Source organism: Dermacentor silvarum, chromosome 1 (assembly GCF_013339745.2).
Source record: "Dermacentor silvarum isolate Dsil-2018 chromosome 1, BIME_Dsil_1.4, whole genome shotgun sequence".
NCBI classification, from domain to species: domain Eukaryota; kingdom Metazoa; phylum Arthropoda; class Arachnida; order Ixodida; family Ixodidae; genus Dermacentor; species Dermacentor silvarum.
Genome location: NC_051154.1, coordinates 124859360 through 124872164, shown reverse-complemented (window position 1 = coordinate 124872164; position 12805 = coordinate 124859360). Strand labels below are relative to the sequence as shown.

Below are 12805 nucleotides of genomic sequence, written 5' to 3'. Positions count from 1 at the left end.
GTGTAGCATTGCCCTGCAGCACCTTGTTAATCTTCTTGCAGAACCTTGGAAAGCAGTTGGGAACCATGTCGAGCCTGAGAGACCTCACCCGCTTTGGGGATTTCTCGGCTTTGGATGCCAACGATGCAGATGTAAGGTTTTGTATAAAGTTGCCTTGTTGTCATGGTGCAGTGGTATCTACACTACTGTGGCAGTGTCTAACTACAATTTAGGCCCAGTTAACATGAAATTAAGTTAGAATCAGTAATCACATCGCTTTGTGTGTATATATTATAATGTATATCTTGGCATTGAGAATGCGTGTTCCATATCAAATGGTAACTTTTGCTATCTCTGTGGAAAACTGTAGGGTTTAGTGTGTATCCTTCCAAGCATGCATTTGATACTTTAAAAGTTTGCCCAAAAAAAAGGAACGTCTTTGCAAGTAAATTTTGTTTATCAGTTATGAAATTTATTGTACTGAACCTAGATAGTATGAGTAGGTTGTGCAACTACAGTCAAACCTTGATATAACCAACAGAGATGGATATAACAATGTGGTTCTTAATTTTCCCACTGAAATCAAGCATGTAATGAGAATATGCTTATTATGAATATTGGATGTAACGAAGATAATTTTGTGTACGATGCGACTTTGTATAATGAGATTTGACTATATCAAAGATTTCAAACTTGCATTCTGTATGGTCCCTGTTACTCAAGTTCTGTTCAACTCGTGATTTGATATTCAAAGTTTCTTTTTTATCATTCATGAAGGTCAAATGATGCTGGATAACTATGGTTATAGGAGGCTTTGGGGTGAACAACTATGAGTGGTTGGTGTATAATGGACAGTTAAACTAAGTGGGAAGCTGAATCAGTAAGAAATACCTGGCCAGTCATGCAACCTCTGTTCCAATTAATTGTACGTACGCTCCTCTGCGACCGGTGCCAAAAACTGAGCAAGTCGTGTAGAACAGTTAGTTAATTGTTTACATGATAACTTGCACTGATGTGTTTAACGGTGCCTTGTTTTTCCACTGCCTCCAGATTTATTAGGTCTGTTTATTTTATGTAAAATAAGATTAGGTTGATATTGGTGTGCTTCACCACGTTTGCATCACTTAAGTGCATCGCTGAACAACCAGAAAAACATGTCAGCTTCGAAGCCTTGCCACTCTTGTACTAGGGCAGGCAGAGCAATAAGGTTGCTCTTTGGATTTCTTTAATCATAAAGCCATTGATGCCCTATTCAGTGAAATCTGAGGAAGTGAACTTTATTGCAAATTTTTCCTGACAATTAATTAGAAACTCGTAAAATTAGAGCTAAATGAGAAACATAAATGAGCCTCATATTCAAATAAGCACATAACATTTCATGTACAGTCAGTCCTGAATATATCAAACCTGGACATATAGAAATATTGACTATACCAAACACTCGTAACATCCCCTTCAAAATCCCATACAAAAGTGTAGCGCTGTACGGTCAATTTCCGATTTTTCAGACTCCTTAGGGAGCGCAAGAACAATAAGTCCTGCGGAAATCTGGAAAATATGAATTCATGCCTTTTACTGTCTTCAAGGGCTCAAATCACCACAGGCACGTTTTAAATACCTCTAAAAGCCTGCCAGTGCACTTGTTAGGCGTATTTGTGCTCATACTGTGAAAAGAGACAGTGGGTACTCGCTTGTTTAATTAAGGAATACATACTGTGTCCCATGACAGTGGCCCCTTTCCACTCTTGGTATGCTTCACCGCAGTACACTGTCTATGCTTGACTGCTTAACAATGCTGCATTGCAGCAAAGCTGGCTTTTGGGAACCGGGATTATTCGATGCTTGACCCTTGCCGTGCTTTCCGCGCTTCAAAGTCATTGCGAGGAGGATGAAGGTGGAGCTGACGCTATTGCTGACAGCGGCGAATCCTTTCACTGAAAAGCACAACACTGAACAGCAGGAAGCTTGGCAGTGAACGATGAAGCAGCTAGCTTAGCATTGCCAAGGTGGCTACGGCTGCTACCGGATCAGCGGACGAGAGCGCTGGTTCGAGGTTGTGAGATCAAAATGGCAGTGGTGGTGGCTTAGATTAATGTTGGTTTTCAGACCTGTGGTCGTGGCATAATGTCTGGAAAATCGGATGGCAATGTCTTTCAGCGTCTGAAATTTCAGTTATCCTGCAACTTAAAGGCATCTGAATTATTGGACATGCCCGAAAAGTGTATTTCACTGTACTACGCGTGTATTGAACTCGCGTTCACTACCACATTCAATATATTGAAGGCTGTGATGCACTATTCTTATCTTAACAGGGATGCAATCATTTCTTGCACCAACTGAAATATCCAATGCTAACAAAACGGCCCTGTTTTGGCAACGGCTGTCAAACAAGGCTTTGGATTTCAAGGCCAGCACATGCCATGGAGGAAAAATGAGCAATTTGTGTTTTTCAGTTGTGCTCACTTAAAATATGGATAGCTCGTGCAAACTGCAGCCATTGGTTATCAGCAAGAGAAGATCGCTACGCTGCTTTAAAAACATGAAAGACCTCCTGGTCCGATAAACATTCCACAAACAAGCGGGGATGACATTTAATCTTCTCACTGACTCTGGCTATGGCATGCCAAACTGGATATGTCTGCAGTGCTAGGTTTGTCTTCTTGTATGCTATGGGTTTCACAAGCGGCATTTTAGGGTTCCGCGAGCATCAAAAGCAAATACGACCCCGACCCCCATTAGAACATATTTTTACTTTACAGTTCAGATTTAACAAAACCGCCAGTGCACAAGACCCATCGCTGTGCTATTTGCGGGTGAACAGTCTGCAGTGAATATGTTTCATTCGTGTTTGCAGAGCTATGCATGAGTGAGAATGAATTCGGATGTTCTGCAAGTTGAAAGCTACTTTCTAATCTAACATCACTGGCCTGATGGATTCACTGTCGAGGAATGACGATTAGCTGTTTAAATGACGTATCATAATGGACATGCGGCCGGGCACATTCACACGCAATTCGCAGTACAAGTGCTCTGATGGTTTCATGGCGCATATACTTACAGGCTCGTTTGCTTCTGCCCTGCATTCATTTGTACATTATTTTCAATAAAAATGCGTAACAAGCACTTTAACATGCGTCGAGGCACATCATAGTCTTGCTGCATAGAGATGCTAGCTTTTAGGGTTAGTGTTGCAATCAGTATATCAAAGGCCAGTCTGCAGAGCTAGTGACTTCTGACATTGATGTGCTACAAATTCGTAAACTTTTGTGTGTTTGGTGAAGCCTTGGGGAAACAAATCGGTAAATTCCCACTTTTCACAGCCTCAGGAAACGGTCTCAAATAGATATTTATATTTCAGGTTATCGATATAATGAACCATTCGATCCCCTTTGAGTTCGATATATCCAGAATCGACTGTATGTACAGGTTTTCAGTGCCATAAATTGAAGAATAAAGATATCAAAATTTTTTGGGTGCAAGACCCAGCCTCTTCATAATTGTTGTATAGGAAATTTTAATAAATCAAGGTTTGAATGTACTATGCACCATCACGTGTGTTCATCTTGAAGTAAGAGTATTATCAGTCACAGCGGCAAAGACTGAACTTGAATTTGCTTGCTATTTACTAGGTGTTAATGTTATTATTTTTCCTTGGCTTCCAAACAAATTGAGTGTTAGTCGCCCACCAGAATTAACTTGGCAGGTGTTTTCTGAAATGTTTTGTGCAATCAATAAAAAGCTAGCCTTCAATGTTAGATTCTAAGAATGTGCAAGAAGTATTGTGGCACGGTTCACTTGTGAAACCTATATGGTAGCATTGAAACTGACACTATTGGCTAATACTATATTAGACTTCTTTATTTGTCCAATATGTGAAGGTATTCATGAGCCACCATTTCTATTGGGCGTTGTTACGAGTTCCAAATATGTGAAGTGGTATTATTCACTTACAGGACCTGCAACCACCAAAGAAGAAGACCAAGAAGGTAACTTTCCTTTTTGAGTTTCCCTTCATTTGGATGAAAAAAGCATGGTTAGTGACCTAAAAAATTTATATAAATTGCTTTCTAATAGCGACGTGTAGATATTCAGAATTTGAAATGTTTATTGATTATACTGTAGAACCCCGCTGATACGTTTTTCACGGGACCGTAAGAAAAAACGCAAGAGCCGGGAAACGCAAGAGCGGAGAAATAGGAAAAATTTAGAAATGAGCGTAGTGTTGAACTGCACACAATATTATTTTAATTCTTACGTGTGAAAAAAAAGTCGTTTCGCCGGAAAGCCGAAGCATCTATTGCGATAGCAAATAAGTAGACAGCTATACAATGTAAGGATAGTAGTTTTATCATCAGTATAAACTTGTAAACATTCGTTTATTAACTATATTAACAAGCATGGTGTCAGCGCCCACAGGCAAACATGAACACATCACACTCGATGAGCGCGGACACGCGTGGTCAAACGCTGGTGTGAGGAAGCGCCGCTGCAGCAGCGAGCGAAGTGACCTTTGTGCTGTTGTCTATCGCTTCAACGCAAACTGGGCGCCGAGAACACAACACTTACAAAGCTACGAGCCACCGACGCACCTACACTGCCTAGACTCTGCCCTCAACACAGATCGCTTTCAAGATACGGCCCGCGCGCCGCCGTGCAGTACGCAATTAATGCTAGAGTACAACGCCGCTCGCTATCCCTCCCTCCTCCCTCGCTTCCTGGCCAGTGCCTCGAGCGCAACAGAACAAGGCGCGCTCCCTCCCTGCTTTTTTTTCTTGCGCGCGCGAAATTAAGTCGCGGTCGTCGGCTCCCCTTGCACGCTTTCACTTGTACATACAGCATACGGCGCGTGGCGACGGCGTTATCGCCCTTGGACTTTATACGGAACATCTATGCGCCAAAACTAATTTTGGGGCCATAACGCGTCATAGACACCATCTTTAGATAGCAAGTACGGATCTCAAAGGCCATGCTTTTGCTAGGGGAAACCGAAAATACGCCATAGGTGCCGCCCCCGGCATCGTCAGTGCCATCGTCAAGCCACCAAGCCAAGCGACATGAAAAGTCAAAATGGCCGATTGGGCCTGCGCGGGGTGGCCATCCACAACTTATGATGCAGGAACGGTCCCACAGTTGCAACGCAACAGCGGGGTTACCAATGCATTGGGTTCTACGGGAGCTGTGCCGGGACCGGCCAAAAACGACATAACAGTCGGGAAAATGCAGCACCCGGGAACGTAACAGCGGGGTTCTGCTGTATTTTTATAGGGCCTTGAAACGCTTGGAATAAGGGCAACACTTAAAAAATATATATATATATGGTTAAACATCGACTTAAAATTAAATCGTTGAGACGAGAGCTACTTTGTTAAATGAAAAACGCTTAAAATACTCATGCGATTAACATTATTTTATTCTAAAACAAAAGAGGTTATTCTTGCCTGCACACACACTTGGGTCACACTTATTGTAGACTGCGGGCCTGTTGATCATGTTGTGTTCCTTCATGGGAACCAGCCAACCGTATTGACAGGTTAATGGTGTCCATCACCTCAACTCAGCGTATACAGTAGAACCTCGTTACATTTTGGGAAAAAAAAAAGCGTGAGGGCAAACGTATTATACAGGAAAACGTACGAGCCGAAATCATTAAAAATGTCAGTTTCACCTGAAAGGCGAAGCATTGATTAAGATAGCAAAGTATTTGACTGTTAAATCAAGTAAGGCTCGTAGTTTTATGAGCAGTGTAAATTGCAGTGAATATCCGCCTGCTAAATAAAGCGTTGGTGTAACATGCCTGAAGACACATGAACAGAGTTTACTCATTATGACTGAGCTCTTGCAGTCTCAACTCTGGCATGATAAGAAGCGCCAAGAGCTGTAAGCGCATGTGCTTGTCCCAAATTGAGCATTCTTTGCTGTGCCTGGCTTCGAAATTTCAACTATGCTGCGTATTATAGGCGTTCTGTGGCCAGGTGTCTCCAAAACTAAGCAGATCACTGACATCCAACACTGGGTGCTCATTGATGCTGCCAGCTTTCTCAGCTCGCCCGTCGGCACATGATCTCCAATACACTGCACGTCGGCTGCGTATGCGCTTGGCCTTGTTCATGCACCGCTCTTGTTTGTGTCACCTCCAACATTTCCCGCGCAGAAAGACGGTGTGCTTCAAGGCATATCTTCTGTTTGTTGGCATCGCACCTGCAAATGATCGCATGGCCACCAACACGTCAAGTGGGCTGAGCCAAGGTTGAGCCAAACGGGCAGCACATGTTGACATTCGATGCCAGCAGTCCAAGCTCACTGACGATGTCTATGTGCTTTCTTTTCTGGTCGTGGTCGACAACTGCGAGTAGGTTAAAGTTCTCCTTGAGGGACCAAGACTTGCGCTTCCTCCATGCCATCGTTGTAGCTGTGGAACAGACAAACGCAAATGTTGCATGAGGGAGCTGTTATCGTGCCCGCGCAATTCCTGGCTGTGCAAGCAGTGCATGAGGGTGGCACATACAGTGGAATCTCGATGATACAATCATGGTAATACGAATTTCCGGATGATACGAATTTTTCTGCGGTCCCGGCCGAGCCCCATTACTTTGCAACGTGCTAGAGAACGGTTGTTACGAATCGATTTTCGACCCGCGTCGGTTGATACGAATAAACGCCGCCCCACCGACGGCCACGAAAGAGAACAGCGCGCAGTCACGCGCGTTTTCCCTTTCTCTTTTGGTGCGGAGGTGCGGACGCGGCGCCGGACAGCGTGGAAGCCGCGACTGAGCGCAAGGAGTTTGAAGCGGTGGCGCTTTTGTTGCTTTGTGCTTTTCTTCTTGTCTCTTCGCTCGCTGCGGCAGCCGCACTTCCCCACGCGCGGCCGCCGCAGCAAGCGAAGGTTCGTGCGGTCTATCGCTTCAAAGGAAACTGAGCGCCGTAAGCACAGCGCATACAAAGGTCAAAGCCGTGTGGAGATCGCTTTCAAGATACGGTGCGCGCGACAACACCGACAGCCGGCACAGGCGCAAAGTACAAGAACGCATTTGTTGGCAGAGTAGGAGCCGCCCCCCCCCCCCCCCCTCCCTCCCTCCCGCGCTACTTTCGCGCTTTGCTCCTTTCGCGTGGGGAGATTGCGTCGCCAGTTACCCTTGCGCTCGGTTGCAAGCATTTGGCGCCGCAGCTCAGCGTCGCCCCCCCCTCCCTCTCTCCCTTCCATGGTCCCACGGCCTTTCGCGCAACGGAAGTCGCGTTTGCTCTCCGCTGTGCTTTCGCTCGCACATACGGCGCACGGTGACGACTTAATCGCCCTTGGACTCGTGCTCTACGTCTTATGCTCCTCCTCCGCATCGCCCTCTTTGATCTCCTCTCCCATCGGTGGGCGCACATCGTGCTCGCTACCGCCCTTGTCGGCGCGATTTTCCCGCGGAAACCGCAATTTCGCCTCACGCGGCTGCACTGTAGCGGCATGCGTATACTACATGGAGTTCTATGGGAAGGTAAACGGGAGTCGGAAAAGGCCACGTTGTAGCCAGTTCTGCACTATAAACGGTTACGTTATAAGTGGTCTATACTGTAAATGCTTTTTACGTACGTGTGCCTGAGTGAGTTCACCTCTCGACTCTCTAATTTAGCTAGTTTTAATTGTGTTTCGATGATACGAATTTCGGCTAATACGAATTTTTTTCGTGACCCCGTGAGATTCGTATCATAGAGATTCCACTGTAGCTTGTTCAGCCAATGCGCGGCACGGTGAGTGTGGGCTGCTTTAATTTCTGCAAACGATGCATACTCGAACTGGTCCTACTCAGAAAGACGTGGCAGGGAATGGCAGCGCATTTGGCAACGGCACTGCTCCACACCTGCGGTGATATAAATGAAGATGCTTATCACGATAGGGTTGGCGGCGATAGTTGTGAATGGGGCATGCGACGACCTACGAGGCGATTTATTGGTATTGGATCAGGAAACTGAGTGTGCGCTGGCATTTTCACGTGACATGGGTAGGCAAGCATTGCGGGGAAGCTGCTGTGACCCTCAACCTTATAGCTGCGGCTCGCCACTACTGTTCTTGATTTGGCTCGCCTTGCATCTTTTCTTGTTTACTTGGGAATTAGTGTTCTGAAAACATATCATACGATCACAGTTTGGCGACAAACTGAACATTGGTTGCCAAGAGATCGTCTTTTCCAGGAACGTATCAATTGGTAAGAAAGAAGCATAGCTATATTGGGTTATTTTTTTATCACCATTGTTGGTGCCGGGAAATCATGCTAAACTGAATAATGTCAACGAGGATCTACTGAACTCATTGTACCAATTTCTTACCCATATTTCCCCCTAAAACTTCAGGTGAGTTGTTGAGTTCACTCTGTTGCTTCAAGGTTTTTGACTATGAACATGCTGGAGAATCAAAACCACTTTGTTAAATCGAAAAGTTTGTAAAATCACATTTTGTTAAGTTGAGCTTTGGCTGTATTTCTGAAGAATTTCTGAAAAAAAGGATCTTATGTTAAGAGAGATAAATAGAGTGCAATGTTTATTCTTCCCACTCCCCCTCAACACGTAGTTCCTCTAGTCTGTGCTGGCACTAATAGCAGTACCTTGCCTATTGCTCTTTTCTCTTTCTCTTGCAGGTATATAAGAAAAAATGGGGCAAGAAAGGTATGTTAAAAAAAATGCCAAAGTTCTTTGCAGCAGCGCGGCAGCTGCACCAATTGCACCCAAGGCCTACATTTATAATTGCTGTGCTGAGTTGCGTCAAAAAACACAAAATTGTCTCTAATTGCCCCCATGCATTAGTTTTCTTACAAAATGGCAGTTACGGGACTAACTTTAATTTTATTTTTCCATTATCTTAGGTGTGAAATGAACAACTGCCACGCATAAAGAAACTGGATGAGTGCTAACTGACAAGTGTAATAAGCATTTGTCAGTACTTGTGCCATTTCTTTTTGTATGTGCGGAAATTGTTTTCTTTCTGCTAAAGTTAATGTAAAAATATGTGCAAGCTAACCTAACTGCAAATTGAAGGATTTCGTTAGTTTCATGATCTCAGGAGATGCTGGGGTCCACCTTGTCTGTATTTGGCTGCAGTTACGTGCAAAAATGTATGATTTTATGCTGCACTTCATTAGCAAGCCCTTGAACCTATGATCATGTTTTCTTGATGACCTATTAATAGTCTACATTTATACTTATCCTGTGAGACAACAACATGCATACAACAGAAGGTGCACTATATTCTGCAAGGCCAGTGGTGGGGCGATTTGCCAAACTATCGTTGTTCACTCTAACACCTGGTGTTAGGAAATGGCTAGGTTTTTTTAAAGATTATTTTTATGTGGGAGCTCGAAGTAATAATTTAATTGGAACTGTTTCATTTGTGTGTGTTGGCTTTGCTTACAGCGTCGAAAATTCTGTGCACAGACTCGTGCATGTGTTTCAAGTGCATATACAGAATTTTATAGTGTGTTTCATGTCATACAAGGAATATCTTAGCGCAGCGAACCAATTGTATTTGTCTAAGCTTGGCTCGAAGCCATTTGGAACTCCGGTGTTTCAATTATGTTACCACTTTAGTTGAATACTACTAGCTTTGTCTTGCCTCAACCAAGGGCTGAGTTTGCTTTATGCTATAAGCATCTCGTATGCTCTAGAAAGCGGAAGGCAGCTGTTTCTTGCATCAACATCACCCCCTAGGTTTCGTATTCGTTTCCTCGCCCTAGTAAATCTGAGCATTTGTATCAGCCTGGTTTGTGGGACAATGTGCATTTATTGAAGCTAAAGCATATTGTATTGAAATAAGTTTTAGATTGACTGGCAGGCATTTTTTTTTTTCAATTTTGCAAGAGGTTAATCATAAAGTCCACTGTAAAAATTGTACTACAATACTGAGATTCTATAGTTTATTAAGAGACGCTTAGTAGGTTTGGGCATTGCATACGAACAATTGCTGTGCATAGATCATCTGGTGACCATAACGTTTGCAAAATTTTACACCAATGTACGTTGTGATAGCAGCTGAAAATTAAAACAAAATCCTGCATGTTGTTTCCTTGATGGACCTACTCTGGTGGCAAGTGAGATGATGTCACACGCAGTGACACTTCCATGTCTCATTCCACCGCGTACAAGTAGCAGCAGTGGGAACAACATGTTGATTCCTGTGAAATGCAAAGGGCTCTGGAAATGTTGCACTCTACATGGGAAGGAAAGAGACAAATAATAAACAGAGGTGGGGGTCACAGGGATGGGGGCTGTGAAAAAAGAGGTGGGCTCTTGGCTCCGATATCTGAGAAGGTCTCTGAGAAGATCTCTGAGAAGGTCTCCATTTGTCTCTGCACTTGCAGAGACAAATGGAGATAGCCTCTGTACGGGAAAAGTAGATTTCCTTGCTTTTTTCTCGCCTACTACTCAAATCTAAAAAATATCTTGTGGTACCATACTCTTTAGGTTGTCATTTATAACCCCTATTATATAATCAAAATTTCAGACTGGGTCTGAAAAGGACTTTTGAGGGGCACTTTGATTGTCTCCATAATTGAAATTTGTTGCTTAAAAATTACTTTCTTTTCATGATATATTGTGCTGCAATTTCAAATTTTCCTGTTTTGAAAACCTGCTCCAGTTGGTTTAGTAAACAATGGAGTAAACAAATTCCTGGTTTAGTAAACATGGATTCATTCTTTACAGATCAAATTAATCTTGATTGGTTATGTATTTAACACACTTTAAAAGTGCATTTCACTTTAACACGTATTACTGGGTTGTTACAATTAACAAACATTTTCTTACAGGATTTCGGAAAGGAAGACGCTGAGGCCATGAACACGTACAGAACATTAAATCATTCTTTCATGGGCAGTACCGATTTCATATTTTTCATTCACAGAAGAAATAAAGGCTATGAAATAGTGATAGCAAAAAATGTTGCTGCATGCAGTTTACTCTAGTGCTGTTGGTAGTTTCAGAAGTGCATGCATATCACTGCCAGAAAATGTGAGTATTTTTTCTACCAGAAAGCAAATTAGTTGACCTCTGCAGTTTTGGGTTCCTTTGCTATTCAAGACTGCTTAAATGAAATAGCGTTTGCTTTAACTGTTCTAAGAAAAACCAGTACTAGTAAATGTTTACCGTCAAGCTGACAATCACCTGTGTGATCAGAGTAGGAGTAACCAGTTTTCATCATGTGCTTCATGGGCACCATGAGCCTACCACCATTATAAAGGGTACGGCACAGCAGTTCTAACATGCCAGAAAACCGAGATCAAGGAAAAATTAGAAGTGTGCAAATCTTGGCAGAAGGAATTTCCAAAGCACTAAAATTTGGCTAGAGGGCCAGGCCATGTCACAACACGCGATGAAGGCACTAATGAGTGGTTGATCTAACCTGGTCACATATGTGTTCGCCTTATGCAAGCCTGTTGTCTACAGATGCCACTGCCACATTTCTGACTTGCTACGGCCTACAGCAATGACAAGATTGTGATAACTTTTCTCTACAGAAAGGCCATACTACTTTACTAACTTGAAGATACATCTAAAAGGGTTATGCTGGATGGCTCCTGAAGCTCGTAACACCCTGTTGTATGGTCACTAATTGCTTTATGTAATTTGTAAATGTAGCACTTTTGTGCCTTCAAATGTCATTGGCTGACTATGGTCAAGGTGGTAGTTTTCCATATGTTTTTGGTACTGTGCTTGCGAAGAAAGTGTGACTCTCTCATGCATCATTGCATGGAGTGACCAAATGTGTGCATACTATCTCTGGAAGCTGCAGCTATGCTATGAACTAAAAGAACAGAAAAATTACTGGGAATGAAGGGGTGAACTTGTAAGAACAATTTGTCCAGATGGGTATTGGGACCAACCAATTGGACCACAAAAAAAAAAAAAAATCTGTTGAGGCTTGTGATATTGACTGGGTCTTTGAAGACAATTATTTGGCACTCAATTTAAGACTTGTGCACAATGCACAAACAAGCAATGGGCAATTCAGCGAAGCACCTATAATTTCCCTAAATGTAACCTCACTTGCTATGTACTGTATGTGAGAGAAACTTGGATCACTGAATACTGCCAGTGTTAAAACATTTTATTGCGATAGCAATCATATGGACACTCCAGGTGCATTTCTGCCGTCGCCGTGTAGTTCCGTGAAGCAAGCGGCGGCATGAAGGTCAATTCGCTGGCTGTTGCTGCCGCGCTTGCTCACTACAGCGTTTTGACAGTGCGTTTCCGTGGCCATCAAGTGAGGTGCGTTCATGTTTCCTTGTGCGCGCGTGACACCATGCTTGTTAATTTAGTTAGTATGCCTATCTTTACAAGTTCATACGGCCCATAAAACTACTATCCTTGCTTCGTATAGCTGTCCACTAGTTAGCTATCGCAATCGATGCTTCGCCTTTGGGGCGAAACTGCAACTTTTATGACACATTTTGTGATTTAAGCCATATGCTGTTCTCCATTGGTTATGCCACACTCCAAATAGGTCTTATTTGCAGACTTGAATTGTTACCTGCTACAGTAGTGGAGAATAAGTTACCATATTGTCACGGCTAAAGCAGCTAACAGCCACAGAAGAAAATGAAGTGAGGGTTTCGTGTCCCTAAGTGGATAAAGTTGGCCCGGCCAATCATTTTTTTCATATTCTGCTGCCGTTTTTTTTTTCTTTAAAGAGAAAACATTTTAGAATCAAGGTTTACACAGCTTGGTTGAAGCTTTTCAATTCTAAATATCCTTACTCTAGGAGCCTCCTCTCTTGGAAAGTGCCACAGGGATATTTGCTCAGCCGTGGAGGAATTTATAGTTAATTCAAAGAGATTTTCTTGAATTATTCAAA

At 43.1% G+C, this 12805-nt stretch overlaps 1 protein-coding gene across 4 annotated transcripts in view; it reads left to right on the top strand.

Moving 5' to 3' along the window:
* LOC119435994 (neuroguidin) overlaps positions 1 to 10830 on the top strand; it is a 93571-nt gene extending 82741 nt beyond the window's left edge. For all 4 annotated transcript variants that reach the window (XM_049673247.1, XM_049673242.1, XM_049673248.1 and 1 more), the window contains exons 10-13: positions 42 to 131; positions 3933 to 3965; positions 8598 to 8625; positions 10761 to 10830. In XM_049673247.1, coding sequence (XP_049529204.1) covers positions 42 to 131; positions 3933 to 3965; positions 8598 to 8625; positions 10761 to 10783 — 174 coding nt within the window. In that variant the 3' untranslated portion in view covers positions 10784 to 10830. The remainder of the gene's footprint in view (positions 1 to 41; positions 132 to 3932; positions 3966 to 8597; positions 8626 to 10760) is intronic.
* The last annotated feature ends 1975 nt before the right edge of the window (positions 10831 to 12805 follow it).